At 47.6% G+C, this 22,333-nt stretch overlaps 1 protein-coding gene across 1 annotated transcript in view; it reads right to left on the reverse strand.

Moving 5' to 3' along the window:
* The window catches only part of CREBBP (CREB binding protein), a 1,321,122-nt gene that overhangs the window by 20,638 nt on the left and 1,278,151 nt on the right, over window positions 1-22,333 (reverse strand). The window contains exon 30 of the mRNA XM_069210450.1: window positions 10,113-10,394. Within this exon, the coding sequence (XP_069066551.1) occupies window positions 10,113-10,394 (282 nt within the window). The remainder of the gene's footprint in view (window positions 1-10,112; window positions 10,395-22,333) is intronic.

Consider the following 22,333-nt stretch of genomic DNA (forward strand, 5'->3'; position numbering starts at 1 on the left):
AGTTTCAAGTAATATATTTACAAATGTACAAATGTTTAAGATCTACTTCTAAACGGCTACAGGCTCCCGGGGAGGCGGGTGGGCGCATGTGAATCTGCAGCGGCTAATGCCACAAACAGATGTACACTGGGTAAGTGACATTTTCCGTTCGATGGCATGTGTAGCTGCAGATACACATGCTGTGCATAGACTAGTAAGCAGTTATCTCCCCAAAAGCGGTGGTTCAGCCTGTAGGAGTTGAAGTAGTTTGAAATAATGTTCTTAGTACAGCTTGACCTACTGTTGCTTGTTGTGCAGTTAACACATCTACACAGTAGTGCTTGGTAAATGTATGAGGCGTAGACCATGTTGCTGCCTTACATATTTCGTTCATTGGAATATTTCCTAGAAAGGCCATGGTAGCACCCTTCTTTCTGGTTTAGTGTCCATTTGGTGTAATAGGCAGTTCTCTTTTAGCTTTAAGATAGCAGGTTTGAATGCACTTAACTATCCATCTAGCAATGCCTTGTTTTGAAATTGGATTTCCTGTATGAGGTTTTTGAAAGGCGATAAATAGTTGTTTTGTCTTTCGAATTAGTTTTGTTCTGTCAATGTAGTACATTAGTGCTCTTTTGATGTCTAATGTATGTAGTGCTCTTTCAGCTACAGAATCTGGCTGTGGGAAGAACACTGGTAATTCTACAGTTTGATTCAAGTGGAACGGTGAGATTACTTTTGGTAAAAATTTAGGATTGGTCCGTAGAACAACTTTATTCTTGTGTATTTGAATAAATGGTTCTTGAATGGTAATTGCTTGAATTTCACTCACTCTTCTTAGAGATGTGATGGCAATTAAAAATGCTACTTTCCACGTTAAGTATTGCATTTCACAAGAGTGCATGGGCTCAAAAGGTGGACCCATGAGTCGTGTTAAGACAATGTTGAGGTTCCATGAAGGAACTGGTGGTGTTCTTGGTGGTATAATTCTCTTTAGGCCTTCCATAAACGCTTTTATGACTGGTATCCTAAACAATGAAGTTGAGTGCGTAATTTGCAGGTAAGCTGAAATTGCCGTAAGATGTATTTTAATGGAAGAGAAAGCTAGTTTAGATTTTTGCAAATGTAGTAAGTATCCTACTATCTCTTTTGCAGATGCGTGTAAAGGTTGAATTTGATTATTATGGCAGTAATAAACAAATCTTTTCCACTTATTTGCATAGCAGTGTCTAGTGGTAGGTTTTCTAGCTTGTTTTATGACCTCCATACATTCCTGTGTGAGGTCTAAGTGCCCGAATTCTAGGATTTCAGGAGCCAAATTGCTAGATTCAGCGATGCTGGATTTGGATGTCTGATCTGTTGTTTGTGTTGTGTTAACAGATCTGGTCTGTTTGGCAGTTTGACATGAGGTACTACTGATAGGTCTAGTAGTGTTGTGTACCAAGGTTGCCTTGCCCATGTTGGTGCTATTAGTATGAGTTTGAGTTTGTTTTGACTCAACTTGTTTACTAGATATGGAAGAAGTGGGAGAGGGGGAAAAGCGTACGCAAATATCCCTGACCAGTTCATCCACAGTGCATTGCCCTGAGACTGATGTTGTGGGTACCTGGATGCGAAGTTTTGGCATTTTGAGTTTTCTTTTGTTGCAAATAGATCTATTTGTGGCGTTCCCCACATTATGAAGTAAGTGTTCAGTATTTGGGGGTGAATTTCCCATTCGTGGATCTGTTGGTGATCCCGAGAGAGATTGTCTGCTAACTGATTCTGAATCCCTGGAATAAATTGTGCTATTAGGCGAATGTGGTTGTGAATCGCCCAATGCCATATTTTTTGTGTTAGGAGACACAACTGTGTCGAGTGTGTTCCTCCCTGTTTGTTTAGGTAATACATTGTTGTCATGTTGTCTGTTTTGACAAGAGTGTATTTGTGGGTTATTATGGGTTGAAATGCTTTGAGCGCTAGAAACACAGCTAACAGTTCTAAGTGGTTTATATGAAACTGTCTTTGCTGAATGTCCCATTGTCCTTGGATGCTGTGCTGATTGAGGAGTGCTCCCCACCCTGTCATGGATGCATCTGTCGTTATTACTTATTGTGGCACTGGGTCTTGAAAAGGCCGCCCTTGGTTTAAATTTATACTGTTCCACCATTGAAGCGAGATGTATGTTTGGCGGTCTATCAACACCAGATCTAGAAGTTGACCCTGTGCCTGTGACCACTGTGATGCTAGGCACTGTTGTAAGGGCCGCATGTGCAACCTTGCGTTTGGGACAATGGCTATGCATGAGGACATCATGCCTAGGAGTTTCATTACTAATTTGACCTGTATCTTTTGGTTTGGATACATGGCTTGTATTACATTGTGGAATGTTTGGACTCTTTGTGGACTTGGAGTGGCAATTCCTTTTACTGTGTTGATTGTTGCTCCTAGGTATTGCTGTGTTTGACACGGCAGAAGGTGTGACTTTGAGTAATTGATTGAGAAACCTAGTTTGTGTAGGGTTTCTATAACATAATTTGTGTGTTGTGAACACTGTATTTGCGTGTTGGTTTTGATTAACCATTCGTCTAGGTACGGGAACACATGTATTTGCTGCCTTCTGATATGTGCAGCTACTACTGCTAGACATTTTGTAAAAACTCTTGGCGCAGTCGTTATTCCGAATGGCAACACTTTGAATTGGTAATGTATCCCTTGGAATACAAACCTTAGATACTTTCTGTGTGAAGGATGTATTGGTATATGGAAATATGCATCCTTTAGATCCAGTGTTGTCATGTAGTCTTGTTGTTTGAGCAGTGGGATTACTTCTTGTAATGTAACCATGTGAAAGTGGTCTGATTTGATGTATGTATTTAATATTCTGAGATCTAGTATAGGTCTTAGAGTTTTGTCTTTTTTGGGTATCAGAAAGTACAGTGAGTAAACTCCTGTGTTTAGTTCTTGTTTTGGTACTAATTCTATTGCCTCTTTTTGGAGCAATGCTTGAACTTCTAATCCTAGAAGATTTATATGTTGTTTTGACATACTGTGTGTTTTCGGTGGGACTGTTGGAGGGAATTCGAGAAATTCTATGCAATAACCATGCTGGATAATTGCTAGTACCCAAGTATCTGTTGTTATCTCCTCCCAATGTTTGTAAAATTGGCTTAGTCTTCCCCCCACAGGTGTTATGTGATGGGGATGTGTGACTTGTAAGTCACTGCTTATTTTGAGGACTTTTGGGGCTTTGGAATTTTCCTCTATTTTTTGGGAATTGTCCCCCTCTATATTGCCCCCGAAAACTTCCCCGCTGATATTGGCTTTGGTAAGTGGGCCTTGTTTGTGATGTTGTGGTTTCTGTAGGTTGTCCTCGAAACCCTCCCCTAAAAGGTGTTTTGCGAAATGTGCCTCTGCTCTGCGGGGAGTAGAGTGCGCCCATGGCTTTTGCTGTATCAGTGTCTTTCTTGAGTTTATCAATAGCAGTGTCGACTTCCGGCCCAAACAACTGCTGTTCATTAAATGGCATATTTAGCACGGCTTGTTGAATTTCCGGCTTGAAACCTGACGTGCGCAGCCATGCGTGCCTTCTTATTGTTATTGCAGTATTTACTGTCCTTGCAGCCATATCTGCTGCATCCATTGAAGACCGTATCTGATTATTAGAGATACTTTGTCCTTCTTCCACCACTTGTTGTGCTCTTTTTTGGAACTCCTTGGGTAAGTGTACTATTAAATGTTGCATCTCATCCCAGTGAGCTCTATCATATCTTGCCAAAAGTGCTTGTGAATTGGCAATGCGCCATTGGTTTGCTGCTTGTGCTGCAACCCTTTTGCCCGCAGCATCAAATTTGCGACTCTCTTTGTCTGGAGGTGGTGCGTCCCCCGAGGTATGAGAGTTCACTCTCTTACGAGCTGCCCCGACAACTACTGAATCCGGTGTTAACTGGGTTGTAATATAAACAGGATCTGTTGGCGGTGGCTTGTACTTTTTCTCCACCCTTGGAGTTATGGCTCGGCCTTTAACAGGATCCTGAAAGATTTGTTTTGAATGTTTTAGCATTCCTGGGAGCATAGGTAGTCTTTGGTATTGGCTATGAGTGGAGGATAGCGTGTTAAACAAAAAGTCATCCTCAATTGGTTCGGAATGCAAGGTGACGTTATGGAAAGCAGCTGCCCTTGCGATCACCTGTGTGTAAGATGTACTGTCCTCAGGAGGGGACGGCCTGGCAGGGTACGAGTCTGGGCTGTTGTCCGATACTGGAGCATCGTAAAGGTCCCATGCATCAGGATCATCTTGACTCATGGCAGTATGAGTCGGGGCGTGCATCAGTGGAGGAGTTGCTACTCGTGATTTGTGCACTGATGGTGGTGGAGACGGTGGTGGAGTTGTTTTCTTTGCCACCTTTGCCTGTGGCTCCTTGTCCTTTTTTTGAAAGGCAAGTTTTCTTTTTATTTTAATTGGGGGAAGAGTGGTTATCTTCCCTGTGTCTTGATGAATGTGGAACCTCCTTTGAGTATAGTCTGGCTCTACAGCTTGAAGTTCCTCTCCAAATCTATGTTTTTGCATTTGGGAGGACAATCCTTGTTCCTCTGTATAGGAACCAGTTTTCGGCTCCGAGGCTGGATGTTTCGGAACCGAAACTTTTTCGGACGTCTTTTTAGGCTCCGAAGAAACCTTTGTAATTTTCGGCGTGGTGGTTTCTCGGCGCTGAATTTGTTCGGTGCCGCTGTCACAGTGCCGAAATTTCTCTGAGCCGATGTCTCGGGCCGGAGATTGCTGTGTGGCGGTATCTCGACCGGAGTCGGATGACTTCGACACCAGCGTGCCCTTTTTCGGTGCCTTGGCTCGGTCACCTATTTTTTGGGTTAAGCCATGGCCTGTTGGCGGTGGCGTCCCCTGGGCTTTTGTTGACTTCTCGTGAGTCTTATGTTTTGACGTCTTACTCACGGTTTTCGGCATTTCTTCGGCCTCGAGCTCTTCCGAGTCCGACTCTTGGATAGAGAAAGCTTCCTCTTCCTCCTCGAAAAGCTCTTGTCCTGTCGGCGTCGACGCCATCTGCAGTCTTCTGGCTGTTCGGTCTCTTAACGTCTTTCTGGACCGAAACGCTCGACAGGCCTCACAAGTATCTTCCTTGTGCTCTGGGGACAAGCACAAGTTACAGACCAGATGCTGATCCGTATACGGATACTTGTTATGGCATTTTGGACAGAAGCGGAATGGGGTCCGTTCCATCAGCCTTGAAGTCTCACGTGGCCGGGCCGACCAGGCCCCGACGGGGGATCGAAAAAACCCCGAAGGGCCACCGGAGCTCTTCAAAATTCGGTGTCGATCTGTTGTAACTAACCCGATACCGAACGCAAACAATACCGAAGTTTTTTCCGAGATTCTAACTAACTTTCCGACCCGAAACACGGAGCGAAAAGGAACACGTCCGAACCCGATGGCGGAAAAAAAACAATCTAAGATGGAGTCGACGCCCATGCGCAATGGAGTCGAAATGGGAGGAGTCCCTCGGTGTCGTGACTCGAAAAGACTTCTTTGAAGAAAAACAACTTGTAACACTCCGAGCCCAACACCAGATGGCGGGATGTGCACAGCATGTGTATCTGCAGCTACACATGCCAACGAACATGAAAATACTTAAGTCATACGATACCATCCAGTCTCCTTGGTCTAGGGCAGACAAAACCTGAGCTAGAGTGAGCATCTTGAATTTCTCCTTTTTGAGGAACAGATTGACGGTTCGGAGGTCTAGGACAGGCTGAAGACCTTTGTTCTTTTTGGGTATCAGAAAGTCGCGGGAAAAGCAACCACTGCCTACTTCTAATATCAGAACCCGCTCTATGGTGCTCTTGGCCAAGAGAGCCGTACCTTCCTCGCAGAGCAAACACAGATGATCCTCTGTCAGCCAATCTTGTGTTGAAGGTAAGGGAGAGCGGAGGTTTCGAAGGCAGGGAGTAGCCTCTCCGAATAATATTCAAGACCCATTATGGACTACCTCTGGTGGGGATGATGGTGGATCCTCCCACCAACTGGACACCCATGGTGCTGCAGAACAGGATAAGGAGGGCTTGGAAGCAGCAGTTGCCGGAGGATTGGTGTGTGTGGCAGACATCTGGCCACCTGACCCACATGGTTGGTAAAAACAGCACCCTTGCAGAGATTGGGAAGCTTGCGCTGAAGGCTGGCTGGCATAGGGCTGGCATGGTGGTAATGCAGACTGGGGACATGGGGCAACTGAGACCTAAGGACCTGGCCGTAGCACAGGAGTCCTTAAAGCGCTCCAGCCCTTAGTATGCCTTCTCTCGGAAGAGACAGGTCCCACTGAAGAGCATGTCCATGAGGTTGGCCTGGACATCCCATGAAAAACCAAATGTTCTCAGCCATGCATTGCACTGAAGCACCACGGTTGAGGAACCTGTGATCAGATCCACAGGGGCCCATCGGAGAAGAGTCAGGGCAGAACCTGATGGGGCCTCCTCTGACCACACCAGGGGGCCCGAAGGCGCTCTGGAGAGGTCGGCCTGCTCAAATACTTGGTGAATGTTCTTGTAAAAATCTTTGACTTGAGCGAGGGTCGCTTCGGCTCCTGGGAAAGCAGGGAGACACAAAGTCAACCCAGGCCACGGCTCTGTAGAACTGTCCCAGGAATGCTGAAGTTCCTTGTTCATTGCATTGGCAGATGGACGAGGAGAAGTCAAAGCATGCTTTGACTTCTTATGTTTCTTGTGTCTCTTTCCAGAGTGTCCTGAGGACTTGGAGTGGGGTGAAGAGGACCTGGGGCTCTCACACGTCCTTCATCAAGATCAAGACCTTCGAGGAGTTGTGTGACGTGGCCTGCTAGCAGCTTTAGGGACTGCTCCCTAAAGAATCAGTGGCTAGATGTCTCTATCAGACAGAAATGCTTTCTGTCAAAAAAAAAAATCGCTGTACAGTAGGTACTAAGAGATCTTAAATGGTGTAAGTAGAAAAAGTTTTTAAAAAGATTTTCTTGACAAATTGTCAAAAAAGACAGAGTTCAGTACTCCAAGATCCTAACAGTAGGAGTCGGAAAAAAGAACTGACATGTGATGCATAATGGGATTCCAGGGGTACTGTGAGGTTCCTAAAGACACAGTGGCAGTTTTCTTTGTTACTCTTTGAATGGCAGTATATTGGCTAATGTCTCACCATTCCTTTTAATCAAAGGTTTGCAAAACTTATTATATAGTCATTGTGTATTAATTACATAATTTTCTGTATTGGAGTAGTTGTTTTAAAATCAAAACACCATAGTTTGGCCATTCTTAGCCTACCTATAGGCTGCAGGTATGTATATATATATATATATATATATATATTCAGTGAAAAAAACAAAGGTTACAGGGACGTTATATTTAGGAATTAGAATACAAAAAACATAGAAAATCACTTAAAAAACAAAAACAAAGGATAAAGGGTTAGGCTCCCACAAACCCACAGAAATTCACCAGTTGGAGTTATCTCAAGTAACTATAACTCATTACATTGAAATTATCAATGATGTTATTAATGATGTTGTCAAAGATGTCATGAGTGCCGTAATTTGTGCAGTAATTATCAGTGCATGGCGAAGGTACAAGTTTTAGTTACCTTAGGGCACGAGTTACAGTTACTTGAGATACCTAACTAAAACAGGTGAATTTCTATGGTTTTGACGTTTAAAATGGGATCTTAACTGTAACGTTCCTCTAACGTTTGTTTCTTTCAGTGAATTTCTATGTTTTCTTTCTTTTTTAAACATATAGTAAGCTTCATTACTATACGTTAATTCAACCACCGCCGTGCAGGCCTTTGGCCGTGCATGGCTGGGTCTGGCACCAGGGCCTGGCCTTAGGCCAGTCCCTATGGCCAAACTCTATAACCACCCAAACCTGCATCCCCTCTCCTGGAGAGGGTCACCCCCAGCAGATCTCAGCCTTGGGGACACGCTCCCCCAATACCTGTCCTAATTTGTTCTCTTTTTTTGTTTGGGGTGGGGTGGGTTGGATGGGTGCGCTGCCCCCCTCCCTAGGCTGATCTTGGCCCCAGGGACCCCCATCTCCTGGCCTAATTTCTTTATATTTTTTGGGGGAGGAGAGGGGTCACATGTCCCCCTCCCCAGGGCTGATCTCAGGCCCTGGGACCCCACACCACAGGGCCCAGCGGGTGCCCCCCAAGGCACCCAGTCTGAATGTTGGGGACTGTGGGGAGACCCCCATGGTCCCAGTTGGCTCCCCCCTAGAGCAGCTCCCTTTCTGTGAAAGCAGTTTCCTCTGTGTGCCTGCCTGCCTACCTCTCCACGGGCAGGCAGGCAGAAGAGAGCTGTTTGAGAACTCTCCCATCATAAGAGTTGAGCGCTTGCTCGGGCTTGGCAGCAGCTGTAAACAGCTATGTCCTAGAAGGAGGCAACCCTGAAAAGGGGGGGAGGTGGGAGGGGGTGGGGGTGGGTGGGGGTCAGGTGTGGCAGTCCCCAGGGCCATCAGTGGGACCCGAGCATCAGAGCCAAGGGTTAAGGGTGTCTGTATCTTGGCCCCCTTTATTTTTTTCTTATTTTTCTTCTAGGATTCGGCTGAAGCCAGGTCCCAACATGGTTGACAACACTTCCTTGCTTAAGTATTGTCAGCCAATAAGATCTCAGCACGAGATTGGGAGGGTTCGAGGAGACTTCGAGTCCCTTTATATACATATTTGGATTTTCTTTAATTTCTCAAAAACTACTGAACAAAGTTACACCAAATAACAAAAAGGGCACTTTCTGGACCAAGAGCTACCTTTCTGCTAAATTTGGTGTAATTCTGTCTAGTGGTTCGGGTGCTATCGCTGTTCAAAATACCTATGGGAATTAAGATAGGTAAACGCTCCTTTTTTTAACTCCCCTTTTTACTGGCCCCTGCTTGATGGATCACACTCATAACTTTCTAGAGAGCAGCTAACATGACTGTCTAATTTTTGGGGGGGGAACATTTTGTGAAGATTTGTCAAGTGACGCCAAAGATATAGGCAAGTCAAAAAAGTTTTTTCTATAGAAACTAATTCCTAACTATCACTCTCTAGTGGTGAACGTTGGTGGATTATTCAGTGTTTAGGACTATTGATGAGGATCCCCTGGATGTGAATGTCATGATTCCTAGATTTGAATCTTAGCATTCAGAAACAAAACAAAAAAATAAACTCTAGAATTGATTATCCAGAGAAACCCAATGTCTGTAGAATAGCATAAGGAAATTATCAATTAGATTACAGTGGTAGACATGCTGGCAGAGGGAAGAGGCATTAATGAAGGTGTGTACCCAACTACAAAGTATGGGCACAGGATTCCTACATGGATGGACAGGTGGGAAGAGAGAAAAAAACTCAAGGAGAAGGAGCAAAAGGGGGCCTGTTGTGTAACTGACAAGCAGGCCCATATAGAGATGCCCTGTATAAAATTGTTTTCGTCCATTCTCTCTAATCTATGTGTCTAGAACATGAGTAAAGATTGAAGGGAAAGCAAAAGGTGATATTGTGACTACCTCATTTGAATCACGTTTGTTGTCTACTTTGGGCACTGCTGGTACATACAACTGTTATGCTATAGGATAACATAGTGCTGTGTTCATCAATTATTTGCAAGGCTAGTGTTTTGGAAAACAGTATCTGGCCTGTGTTGGGGATTTCTTGGAAGAGGCCCTAAGAGGGCAGCAGGTAAGGGGGCCTTCTGACTTCCCATGATCCTGTTATGTAGGTGATTTTGTATGGATGGTACAGTTTATCCTAACAGTGGTGATTCGTATGGGGAAGAGTGCCATGTTCTTTCATTTAATCAGAATATATTTGATGCAACTTAAGGGGTGTGTATGTGGGATGACTTGCAATGGGGAGTCATATCTTGTGACAATTTGTCTGACTTGAGTCTTCCATAGTTTGTTGCCTGTAACTTACTTTCCTTCCAGGCAACATCTAACAGGAGGCAGGGAGATGAAGGTTTCTTCGACTTTCTGGGCAATTTAGAAATCTTACTTTCTAGTCGGCCACTGGGCTCCTGTTCGTAGGTTTTGAGTGTCAATGGCATTCTGATGTATTGTTCTGGCTCCTCCTGTGAAGGCTATTTTTAACAAATCCACTTTAAAAAAGTTGAGTACGGATACATTAGATGGATCTTTATCACACTTACCTCACACACAGTGCAGTGCCACCTGGTTTCTACATGATGTTTACATTCATTGCAGGTGTAGACAAAGCGTTCCTGTCCCTGAGTGTGTAGCTCCACCAACATGCACATTGTGGACCACTTGGAACGACGCAGAGAGGAGAATTCCCAGTGTTTATCCCTTGCTAAAGTCAAGAAGGCATCACGGCCATCCATTAGGTCACAGCTCAACAATGGATCTGGATCAACGATGGGAGGAAGGGTGTTGATCACAGGGCCAGCATGCAGATGAATCACAAAAAATACCTGGAAGGGACAGAAATAACCAAATTTACACTTAAGCCTGCATGTCTGGGCTAAAAGCAAATTGCCTATGCTCAATTGCAGAAAAGAGTACTTGAAGTGAATTACTGAATGTCTGCAGATGCCAACCTATTTCTTTCCATTAATGTACATAGCAGAACTTGATAAATGTAAAAAACACCAACATGTGTTAGATGGAATCCTCATGAGCCGTGACGAGTAAGTCTGTGTTCCTGTCTGTTTGCTGACATCAAACTACTAAAAGCATAGAAAATTTCCACAGTGGGGAACTAAAGGCTATAAAGCCTCAAGGGTAAGATGGCCTCCAATCAAATCCTATCTCACAGGAAAAAAGCCACCTGACTGAATTTATATTGTTTTACAATTCTACCACTGTAGGAAAGTGCCTCCTTTGACAAGGCCAGCCCCGCTCCCACTTTTTGCCTGGTTTCTGGTGTAAGTTAGAGTGAAAGTGCACTGGGTTCCTGATAATCAGGACTCCAGCGCACAATCTCTTCCCACCAAAACTGCACAGTCATTCTTCCCAATTGGCAAAACCTTCAGCATCCACTGTTAGTCCCTAGTAAATGGTACTCCTGGTACCTAGGGCCTGGGTTACTAAAGAGGGTCTCTAATGGCTGCAGCACGAATTGTGCCACCCCAAGGGACCACTCACCAAGCACATGACCAGCTGCCATTGCAGGCTGCTTGTCTTGGTGCAGACAAAAGTGAAAATACAACATGGCACACAGGCTGTGTGCCATGTCCTCTAAACACTGCATGCAAGATATGTAAGTCACCCCTTTCGCAGGCCTTGCAGCCCTAAGGCATGGTGCATTATATTACATGTGAGGGCATATTTGTACAAGCAGATAGGCCCCCTACTATGTCTTTGTCGATTTTCAGACATGGTAAGTGACCAGAGAAGCCATTTTAAAGACACATGCTGGGCCCTGGTCACTACACGCTTCCCAGCTACATTATGGCTTCTCTGAACATAGAAATGTTTGGCTTGGTACTAAACATCACAGACTAATAAACCCTCACTGATGCCAGTGAGGGATCAATTAATAAATGCACCCAGAGGTCACCTTAGAGGTGCCTCCTGAAAACCTACCAGCAACAAGTGTGTTGACTGACTGGTCTGGATCAGTTCAGCCACCTCAGACAAGTTTCTGGCCTCCTAATAGAGAGCCAGAGCTCTCAAGGGCCAGAAAGAAAAGCCTGCTTTAGACGGAGGTGAAAGCACCTCACCCAGCCAGGTTGGACCTACCAGGCCTGAGGAGTTTCAAAGACCAATCTGCCTTTGTAATGCGACCCAGGTCTCTCCAGATGGCGGAGATGACCACCACTGTCTTGACCCCACTTTTGGCAGCAGAACAGGCATGAAAATTTGATTGGGAGGTGTACCCACTTCATGCCTGTCCCACCCCTAAGGTGGACGAGCTGAATTGGGCACCACTTTAAACTCTTCCATCTTAGTCTGGAAGGAATAAGGCCACTAAGGTTAGGGTTATGCCCACTTCCCAGAGGAAGTGGTCATAGAAAGGGTGTAGCCACCCAAAAGGTAGTCACCCACTGGCTACCGCCTGGCACTCCCTGCAGCACCCGTAAATTGAGTATATTGGTGGTACCCCTGAACTCTAGAACTCAGATCCTGAATACCTACGAAGAAAAGGACACAAGGAGTCGCACCTGCAGAAGAGGAAAAGAAGAAGTAGATGACTTGGTACCAGCCCCACCAGCCTGCCTGCTGACCTCGACGGCTCTGCCCAAAAAGATGACTCGTCCCGCAGCTGAGCCTCAAAGAAACAGAGAAGGACTGCCTGTCTTCCACAAAGACTAAGCCTCCCGTGAGCAGCAGATCTGCTGTGCAATGAAATCTCAAAGGACTCTGCGGCCTCTGGAACAGCAAAGTCCCGACACCTGAAGTGAACTCTGCACCAGACGTCCACGACCTGAGGTGAAGTCAACCAACAGTGCCAGCAAGCTTCCCCAGCTGTCATGAGTCCGACTTCAGTCAGGTTTCACTCCTTTTGGATCTCCCCCTGGTTGCCTGCAGCCTCTGTAGGCAGGCTCCCTCTCCTGCTGCCTTGCGTGAGAGAAAATCCAACACCTTCCAGTAATCATTGTACACGTCACCCATGACCCAACCGGTGGTGGGTCACTGGTGCCAACGACGTCCCCCCCCAGAGCTCGAGTCCACCCTGGTTTCATCCCTGCTGGACCTACCCCAGACGATTCCTGAAGCCGTAACACAAGCGACTCACTGAGCGTGAGTGCTACCAGATGGAGAAAACTGACGCTTAAGGACTTCCTTGCATTCATCCTACAGCCTGTCTTCACAAGGACCAATTCTCATAGAAAACTATTGGGCACCTGACGCCCTGCTGCACCTCTGCACCCAGCCACTCCAGTGCTGTCTGAAGTGATCTACTGGTGTGGTTCTGATCAGTGGCCAGTACTTACTTTAACTCTCTGAGATTGGCCTCATAAATCAGTTTGTTAATTCTGTGTTAGCTGAACATTGTTTTCATCCATAGGTTAACACTTAAGAACTCTAAAATTGCATTAAGTGTCGATTTGTGAAACTAAAAAGTATTTAGGATTGAAAGCGTACTTACCTTGTAACAAAGTTCTTGAGTTTAAATTATATGGAATCAAAAGTATTACTTTTCTAAATTGGCCTCAGATGTATTCTTTGAATGTGACTCATTTATTGCCTCTGTGAGTACAACTAATGCGTAGCACTACCCACCGATAAGTTTAACTGCTCGCCCACACTACCACAAAATACAGCATTGATCCTTTCTACTTTTACCTCTGCAAACCAACTGGGAACCCACTGGACACTTTGCATGGTGTATTTCTTTTTAGTGCACCATACAGAAAGCCAGCTTCCTACATTGGTGGAACAGTGGCAGGGTCTGTGTCATTGTATTTGCTGATGCCACTTGATCAATAAGTGACGACACAAGTATATCAAAAAACTGCCTTTAGATAAAGAGCATTTGGGTATTATTCAAAATTCCTAAAAATAACTGTTGGTGTCCTGGTTAGGTCCCTATAAGCTTATCTGTTTAAAAATCTTAAAAACGTACTTTAGTTAGGACTGCAAAAACGGTTAGGATTTTTTCTTTAGCTTCAAAAGGTCCCAACTTTAGAACACAAATGAGTACCACAGAGGGTGTGGATAAGTAGCTCAACCCTACCCCTTACCCCCAGCTTTCTCACAAGCAGTTAAGAGCCCTGTGGAAAGGGTTTAAAATTAAAACATGCTCAAACCCTACCTCTGCAAAGCTCCAGGAGTTGCTGGCAGATTATGAGCAAGCCCATCCTGCTGATGGAGCCACCGACCCTGTAGATTCAGGGCAGCTCAAGTGATTAGAACAATCTGGACCCTCCATCACTTGAAAGTGTGGAACCTGTACCCCACAAACAGCCCCAGGTGTTGAGGACACCCCCTCTAGTGAGGATGGCTCAGATTCCTCAAGGTCCAAAGAAAGACACTCTAAAGAGGATATTCTTTTAGAGAGACTAGCTTGAAGAATTGCCCTGAAGGATGGGATCTTGGCAACAGAAAAGGAAAGAGCAGAGATGGGTTTAGCACCCATGAATTGTGGCAGCAATTGTACAACTAGGGCCAGAGTAGAGCACTTTGACCCTAATATCCCCATTGGGTTTGTCCCCAAATATGAAGACGGTGGTGTTATCACCAAATGGTTCACAGTCTATGAGAGGGCCTGTTTTACCAGAAAACGTGACAAATAGCAATGGGCCTCTCCGCTTTGGGAACTGTTCTCAGGAAAGTGCAGGGATAGACTTCAGACAATGAATGAGGCAGATGCAAGGTCATATGATCTCATGAAGGATACCCAGATTGAGGGAATTGGGCTTACTCTTGAGGAGTACAAAATAAAATTCAGGGGGGATCGAAAAACCCAGAGTCATTCCTGGGTTTATTTTGTCGATTTCTCAGTAAACCCACTAGGTGGCTGATTAAAATGTAACAATGTGAATGATTAAGATGGGGTTTACAATTTACTGATGAAAGCGCATCTGTTAAGTTTTTGTGTTCAAGAGGAGCTACACAAATTAGGTCCACCTTCTCATAAAGAGCTGGGGAAGGCAGACCACTGGTGATCACAACTTCCACTGTTGGGGGTTCGGCACATATAAGAGGCCCTGAAGATGTCAGCATGCCTGCTGAGGCAACTTTAGTCTCAGAACGTGGGGTCAGTGTAGCAGCCTTGACAGTCTCGCCCAGTAACTTGGAAAGATAGAGACAACAGCTGTAGGAAGCTGGCTCTGAGATACTATATCAAAGTGAGATACAGTGTGCAAAGAGTCCCGGGGTTCCCCAGGTGCTTGTCAGAGGCTAAAGTACAAGTTACTTACCTTTGGTAAGTAAATATCTGGTAGAGACATATTTTAGTTGCAGATTCCTTACCTTAGAATTTCCCCCAGGCGTCAGACTGGCTCTAGAGACTTTTCTTCGTGCAATACCCTTGCGTGTCGGTAGGTTTCGTCGGTCAACTCTGCCGGTGTTGTAGTCGGCGTGACAACGTCAGGAGTAGTACATAGCCGCCACCTTAGTGCAATGACATCAGTTTTTTTTTTTTTTTTAACAACTTTCCACGCCAAAGCACAGAGTCACTAAGAACACTAAGATTGGTGCGCCAGAGCTAAGGACCTGAAGGGGGAATCCTGAGGGAGGATGGGTCAGTAAGGAATCTGCAACTAAAATATGCCTCTACCAGATATTTGGTTACCGAAGGTAAGTAACTTGTACATCTGACAGAGACTTCTAGTTGCAGATTCCTTTCCTTAGCTTAGATACCTAAGCAATGCCATCATCAGAGGTGGGCTGTAAACCAAGATCATAATAGAACGTCCTGCAGGACTGAACGACCAAAGTAGCCGCCCGAAGGACCTGACTGTCCAGGCAGTAGTGTTTGTCAAACATGTGCATGGACGCCCGCTTAGCTGCCTGGCAGATATCCAGGTCAGGAACTCCGCGTGCTAACGCAGTGCAAACAGCAGTCGCTCTGGTGGAATGAGCACGCAAGCCCTCAGGGGGTTGCTTCTTGGCCAAAGCGTAACACATCTTGATGCAAAGAAGTACCCATCGAGAGAAGGTAGGTTTTTGCACCGCCTTCTCTTTTTTCGCACTCACATAACCGACAATGAGTTGATCGTCCACCTGGAAATCTTTAGTACGATTAAGATAGAACGCCAACTCTTTTTTTGAGTCTCTCCTCCTCATGGGAAGGATGTGGGGGTTCGTAAAAAGTAGGCAGGGAGATGGGACTGCTGTAGGAAGTTGGCCCTGTATATACTATCTCAAAGTGAGAGATAGTGTGCACAGAGTCCAAGGGTTCCCCTGAGAGGTTGACAGTGGCAAAATTAGATAATACCAATGCTCTATTTTGTGGTAGTGCGGTCGAGCAGTAAGCTTATCAGAGGGTAGTGTTAAGCATTTGTTGTGTACACACACAGGCAATAAATGAGGAACACACACTCAAAGACTTAACTCCAGGCCAATAGGTTTTATATAGAAAAATATATTTTCTTAATTTGTTTTAGAACCACAAGATTCAAGATTTGAGGTAAGTACATAAAATGCAAGGTTCTTCGCACAGGTAAGTATAGAACTTTGATTTAAAACAGTAGTACACACATTTTTGGTTAAAATGGCAATAAGCTATTTTAAAAGTGGACAAAGTGCAAAAATCCACAGTTCCTTGGGGAGGCAAGTTTGGTTAGGTTTTTCAGGTAAGTAAAGCACTTACACAGTCAGTCTCCTGGGCATAAGCAGCCCACCGTTGGGGGTTCAAGGCAACCCCAAAGACACAGCACCAGCAACACAGGGCCGGTCAAGTGCAGAGCTCAAAGGAGGGCCCAAAAAACATAGGTGCCTATGAAGAACAAGGGTGCTCCGGTCCTAGTCTGCTTACAGGTAAGTACCCGAGTCCTCTGGGAGCAGACCAGGGAGGCACACACACAAGCCCACAAGCGCACCCTCAGCGGCACAGGGGTGGCCGGGTGCAGTAGGCATCGGGTTTGCTATTGAAAGCAATGGAGGGACCCGGGGGTCACTTAGGCGATGCAGGCAGGGCAGAAGGGGGGGGGGGGGGGCCTTCTTGGGCCATCCACAGACTGGGCTAAGATGAGGACTGCCTGCTGGTCACTCCTGCACTGGTAGGTGGTTGCTCTCAGTCCTGGGGGTTGCGGGTGCAGTGCTTGGTCCAGGTATCAGGTTCCTTTGTTACCAGGCAGTTACGGTCAGGGGGAGCCTCTGGATCCTCTCTGCAGGCATTGCTGTGGGGTGCAGAGGGGTTGACTCAGGGTGTCCACGTCGTTGGAGTCGCCTGGGAGTACTCTCTGCAGTGTTGGTTCTCCTGAACTTGAGTCGGGGCGTCGGGTGCAGAGTGTGAGGTCTCACCGTTCTGGTGGGAAGTGATAGTTCCTTGGAAAGTTGCTCTAAAGTTGCAAAGTTGTTGCAGTTTCTGAACAGTGCCGCTGTTCTCGGGAGTTTCTTGGTCCTTTAGGTGAAGAGTAGTCCTCAGAGGTCGCTGGTCCCGTCGGATGCGTCTCTGTGCAGGTTCTTTGAGTCTGGAGACAGGTAGGGCTGGGGCCAAGTCAGTTGGTGTCTCCGTCACCTATGCAGGGCTTTCAGGACAGCAGTCCCTCTTTCTTCAGGTTGCAGGAATCAGATTTCCTGGATTCATTGTCACCCCTAAATACTAAATTTAGGGGTGTGTTTAGGTCTGGGAGGCAGTAGCCAATGGCTACTATCCTGGAGTGTGGCTACACCCTCTTTGTGCCTCCTCCCTGTGGGGAGGGAGGCACATCCCTAATCCTATTGGGGGAATCTCCAAACTCAAGATGGAGGATTTCTAAAGGCAGGGGTCACCTCAGCTAAGGGCACCTTAGGGGAGTCCTGACTGGTAGCTGACTCCTCCTTGTTTTTCTCATTATCTCCTCTGGCCTTGCTGCCAAAAGTGGGGGCAGTGGCCGGTGAGGCGGGCATCTCCGTTAGCTGGGATGCCCTGGGGTTCTGTAACAAAAGGCATGAGCCTTTGAGGCTCACCGCCAGGTGTTACAGTTCCTGCAGGGGGAGGTGAGAAGCACCTCCACCCAGTACAGGCTTTGTTCCTGACCACAGAGTGACAAAGGCACTCACCCCATGTGGCCAGAAACTCATCTGGTTGTGGCAGGCTGGCAGAAACTGCCTTGGTCTTTCTGCTGCCCTTCGCCCACAGCAGTCCTCTTTTCGTGGCCACAAAATGGGTTCCCTGTTGCGCCCCCCACCCAGCCATACCACCCATGCTGTTCAGCCACTGCGTGGCTGGGGACGCAGAATCCCAGGTGGACCTGGGACAGGGAACCAGAGGTCTGCCCAGTCCACTTCTGCCGCTGCTGCAGCCTCCAAACTGTCCTAGTCCGTCCCCTCACTCCCATCCAGTTGGCGGCAGGATTCGCCATCGCCTGCCAAACAAGGGAATCCATCACTACAGACAGGTGGATTTTGCAGATCGTTCGAAAGGGCTACTCCCTCCCTCCCTTTCGAATATGCCTCACCGGCCATACAGCCATCACTCAGCCAACTCCGGGAGGATCATTTGTCACTTATCAGCCAGGAAGTCGCGGCTGTCTTGGCCAAGGAAGCTATAGAGAAGGTCCCTGTACCAGAAGTAGGTCGTGGTTGTTATTCCCGCTACTTTCTGATGCCGAAAAACGACAAGGGCTTATGTCCTATCCTAGTTGTTCGGGACCTCAACTACTTCCTCAAGAAAGAGAAATTCAAAATGCTCACCCTGGCTCTGGTTCTGTCTGCCTTGAATCCAGCGGAATGGATGGTAGGGTTGGGCTTGTAGGACGCTTATTTCCACATCCCTATCCTGCCTACTCACAGACGTTACCTACGATTCGTTGTAGGTCACAAGCACTATCAGTTTACCCTGGACCCAAGGGACCGAGCTGTAGCCCAGGAATACTTGAATCTCTCCCTAGCCGAGTCCACTTTATCTCCAAAGAGATAGGAGCCATCAAAGGGCATGTCCATGAGAGACTGTTGGACATCCCTCGAAAAACCAGAAGTACACAACCAGGCGTGGCGTCTCAAGGGCACTGTCTAAGCAGCAAATGTGCCCAGAGAGTTGGTCGTGTCCAGCCCACATCAGATTGTGAACTTCGCCGCAACTCTCCCATTGTTGACAGCTTGGGAGACAATAGCACGGGCATCCTCTGGTATCTGCGGCAGGGCTTGCGCATCCGTATCCCACAGAGAGTGGGTATAGCGGCCCAAAAGGCGTGCAGTGTTGACGGATAACGTCGCAAGACTGGAGGAAGAAAACGACTTCTTTCCAAATAGTTTCAGTCTTTTTGATTCCCCATCCAGGGTTGCGGAAGGGAATGCGCCTGGGGAAGATAAAGCCTAGATGACAAGACTCTAGGCATGGGGGTGTTGAGACAGGAATTTAGGGTCGTTCGGGGTGGGCCGATGGCAGCGTGCGATAGACCTATTCACAGGAAGCCCCGTGTTGGGTTTGGATCAAGTACCCAAAAGGAAATCAGTGAGGGCTTCATTGAAAGGTAAAAGGGGCTCAGATGTGGAAGCCCCTGGCTGAAGCACCTCCGTCAGCAGGTTGGAACTGACCTCTACAGTAGGTACATCAAAGGCCAAGAACCTCAGCCGCCCTACTGACCACCATAGCATAAGTCACTCCCTCCGCCATAGCCATGGTAGGAAGGGACAGCATGCCAGCATCTGGACAAGTGTCCAGTCCACTGGCCTCGCCCAATTCCAGTGCCCAGTCCAAAGATGGGTCATCGTGGTATTCATTAGGGTCCAGGGACCCCTCCAATCCTTCCCTGAATTTGTACCCAAAAGAAAAAGGGTCCAAATCTGATCTGGGGTGCATCTAAGACTGAGGCGGCGTCGGCCGACGCCGCTCTGAGTTGTCGGGGATAAGGATCAGGTCGACGTCGATAGTGGGCACAGTTGACGTCGGAAGCATCGACAATCGACCCTAAAAAAAGATCCGCATGCGGATCCGGAATGGACCTCGGTGGCCATAGCCGAAGCCTCTGGCGTGGAACCCGAAGGCCCCTCAACCGAACCCCTTGGGCCCCAAAGCACCATAACGGGGTCGGTCCGCCCTAAGATGAGGCGCAAGGTCTCATAAAATTCCTTAAGCTGGACGGGGGTCGCTCCGGCTCCCGGAAACTCAGAGAAGTGCGGAGCAGACCCATAAGCAGGCTCTGAGGACAAAGGCCTTGAGCGTCGATGCTCCTCCTGCATCGCGTCAGCCGAGTGACTGGGTGAAGTCGAAGTGTGATGAGACCAGTTTGATGACTTCTTTTTCTAACCTGTAACCGAAGATTTTGAGGAAGACGAGTGGTGGTGGCTCCGCAAACGGTCTCAAGACCTTCCTCTCGAGCAAGACCGGAACCTACGCGGAGTCGAGCGCTGGGTCGCCATGTGCTAGAGGGAACGCTCCCTCAAGGTCTTCAGGTGCATGGCTCGGCACTCAGAGCACGACTTCGGGTCGTGGTCACGTTCCAGACATCAGACAAACATGATGTGGATCTGTCACCAACATCATGCAGTGACAGTCCTTGCATGGCTTGAACCTGGTCTTCGGGGACATCCTCGACGCACCAAAAAACTCACTTCAAAACTCGACAAAACAGTTGAAATTGGTCAAAAAGAGACCAGGGTAGCGCTCTCTGGATCAGCGCGTGGCGCGAAAAGAAAAGAACTGATGTCACTGCGATGACGCGGTGTATATGTAAAACTCCCGACGACATCACGGCGACTACAACGCCAACAACGCCCGCAGAGTCGACCAACGCCACCTACTGACACCCAAGGGTATTGCTCACAGAAAAATCTCTGGATCCAGTTTGACGCCTGGGGGAAATTCTAAAGTAAGGATTCTGCAACTGGAAGTCTCTATCAGATGTAGATGATACTAATGCTCTATTTGTGGTAGTGTGGACGAGCAGTTAGTCTTCTCAGAGGGTAGAGCACAGCATTTTTTGTACACATAGAAAATAGAAGGAGCACACACTCGGCTTAACTCCAGACAAATGGTTTTTATATTGTTGTAAGGAAATGCCTCCTTGGCTTGTTTACCCCCTGACTTTTTGCCTTTGTGATGCCAAGTTATGATTTGAAAGTGTGCTGAGGACTGCTAACCAGGCCCCAGCACCAGTGTTCTTTCCCTAACCTGTACCTTTGTCTCCACAATTGGCACACCCTGGCATCCAGGTAAGTCCCTTGTAACTGGTACCCCTGGTACCAAGGGCCCTGATGCCAGGGAAGGCCTCTAAGGGCTACAGCATGTTTTATGCCACTCTGGAGACCCCTCACGTTAGCACAGACACACTGCTTGCCAGCTTGTGTGTGCTGGTGGGGAGAAAATGACTAAGTCGACATGGCACTCCCCTCAGGGTGCCATGCCAACCTCACACTGCCTATAGGTATAGATAAGTCACCACTCTAGCAGGCCTTACAGCCCTAAGGCAGGTTGCACTATACCATAGGTGAGGGCAAAAATGCATGAGCACTATGCCCCTACAGTGTCTAAGCAAAACCTTAGACATTGTAAGTGCAGGGTAGCCATAAGAGTATATGGTCTGGGAGTCTGTCATGCACGAACTCCACAGCACCATAATGGCTACACAGAAAACTGGGAAGTTTGGTATCAAACTTCTCAGCACAATAAATGCACACTGATGCCAGTGTACATTTTATTGTGAAATACACCACAGAGGGCATCTTAGAGATGCCCCCTGAAACCATAACCGACTACCAGTGTGGGCTGACTAGTTTTAGCAGCCTGCCACACACCAGACATGTTGCTGGCCACATGGGGAGAGTGCCTTTGTCACTCTGTGGCTAGTAACAAAACCTGTACTGGGTGGAGGTGCTTCTCACCTCCCCCTTCAGGAACTGTAACACCTGGCGGTGAGCCTCAAAGGCTCACCCCCTTTGTTACAGCACCCCAGGGCACTCCAGCTAGTGGAGTTGCCCGCCCCCTCCGGCCACGGCCCCACTTTTGGCAGCAAGGCTGGAGGAGATAATGAGAAAAACAAGGAGGAGTCACTGGCCAGTCAGGACAGCCCCTAAGGTGTCTTGCAGATGGAGGATTCCCCCAATAGGATTAGGGATGTGCCCCCCTCCCCTCAGGGAGGAGGTACAAAGAGGGTGTAGCCACCCTCAGGGCTAGTAGTCATTGGCTACTAACCCCTCTAAACACCCCCCTAAATTGAGTATTTAGGGGACCCCAGAACCTAGCAAGACAGATTCCTGCAACCTAAGACGAAGAAGGACTGCTGAGCTGAAAAACCTGCAGAGAAGACGGAGACACCAACTGCTTTGGCCCCAGCTCTACCGGCCTGTCTCCCCACTTCTAAAGAACTGCTCCAGCGACGTGTTCCACAGGGTCCAGCGACCTCTGAAGCCTCAGAGGACTACCCTGCATCTAAAAGGACCAAGAACTCCTGAGGAGAGCGGCTCTGCTCCACAAAGACTGCAACTTTGCAACAAAGAAGTAACTTTGAAAGAACACACGTTTCCCGCCGGAAGCGTGAGACTTTGCACTCTGCACCCGACGCCCCCGGCTCGACTTGTGGCGAACAAACACTACAGGGAGGACTCCCCGGCGACTGCGAGCCCGTGAGTAGCCAGAGTTGACCCCCCCTGAGCCCCCACAGCAACGCCTGCAGAGGGAATCCAGAGGCTCCCCCTGACCGCGACTGCCTGCTTCAAAGACCCGACGCCTGATAAGGACACTGCACCCGCAGCCCCCAGGACCTGAAGGATCCAACCTCCAGTGCAGGAGCGAACCCCAGGTGGCCCTCTCCCTTGCCCAGGTGGTGGCTACCCCGAGGAGCCCCCCCCCTTTGCCCGCCTGCATTGCTGAAGAGAC

This window comes from Pleurodeles waltl, chromosome 10 (genome assembly GCF_031143425.1).
Source record: "Pleurodeles waltl isolate 20211129_DDA chromosome 10, aPleWal1.hap1.20221129, whole genome shotgun sequence".
Taxonomy (NCBI): Eukaryota; Metazoa; Chordata; class Amphibia; order Caudata; family Salamandridae; genus Pleurodeles; species Pleurodeles waltl.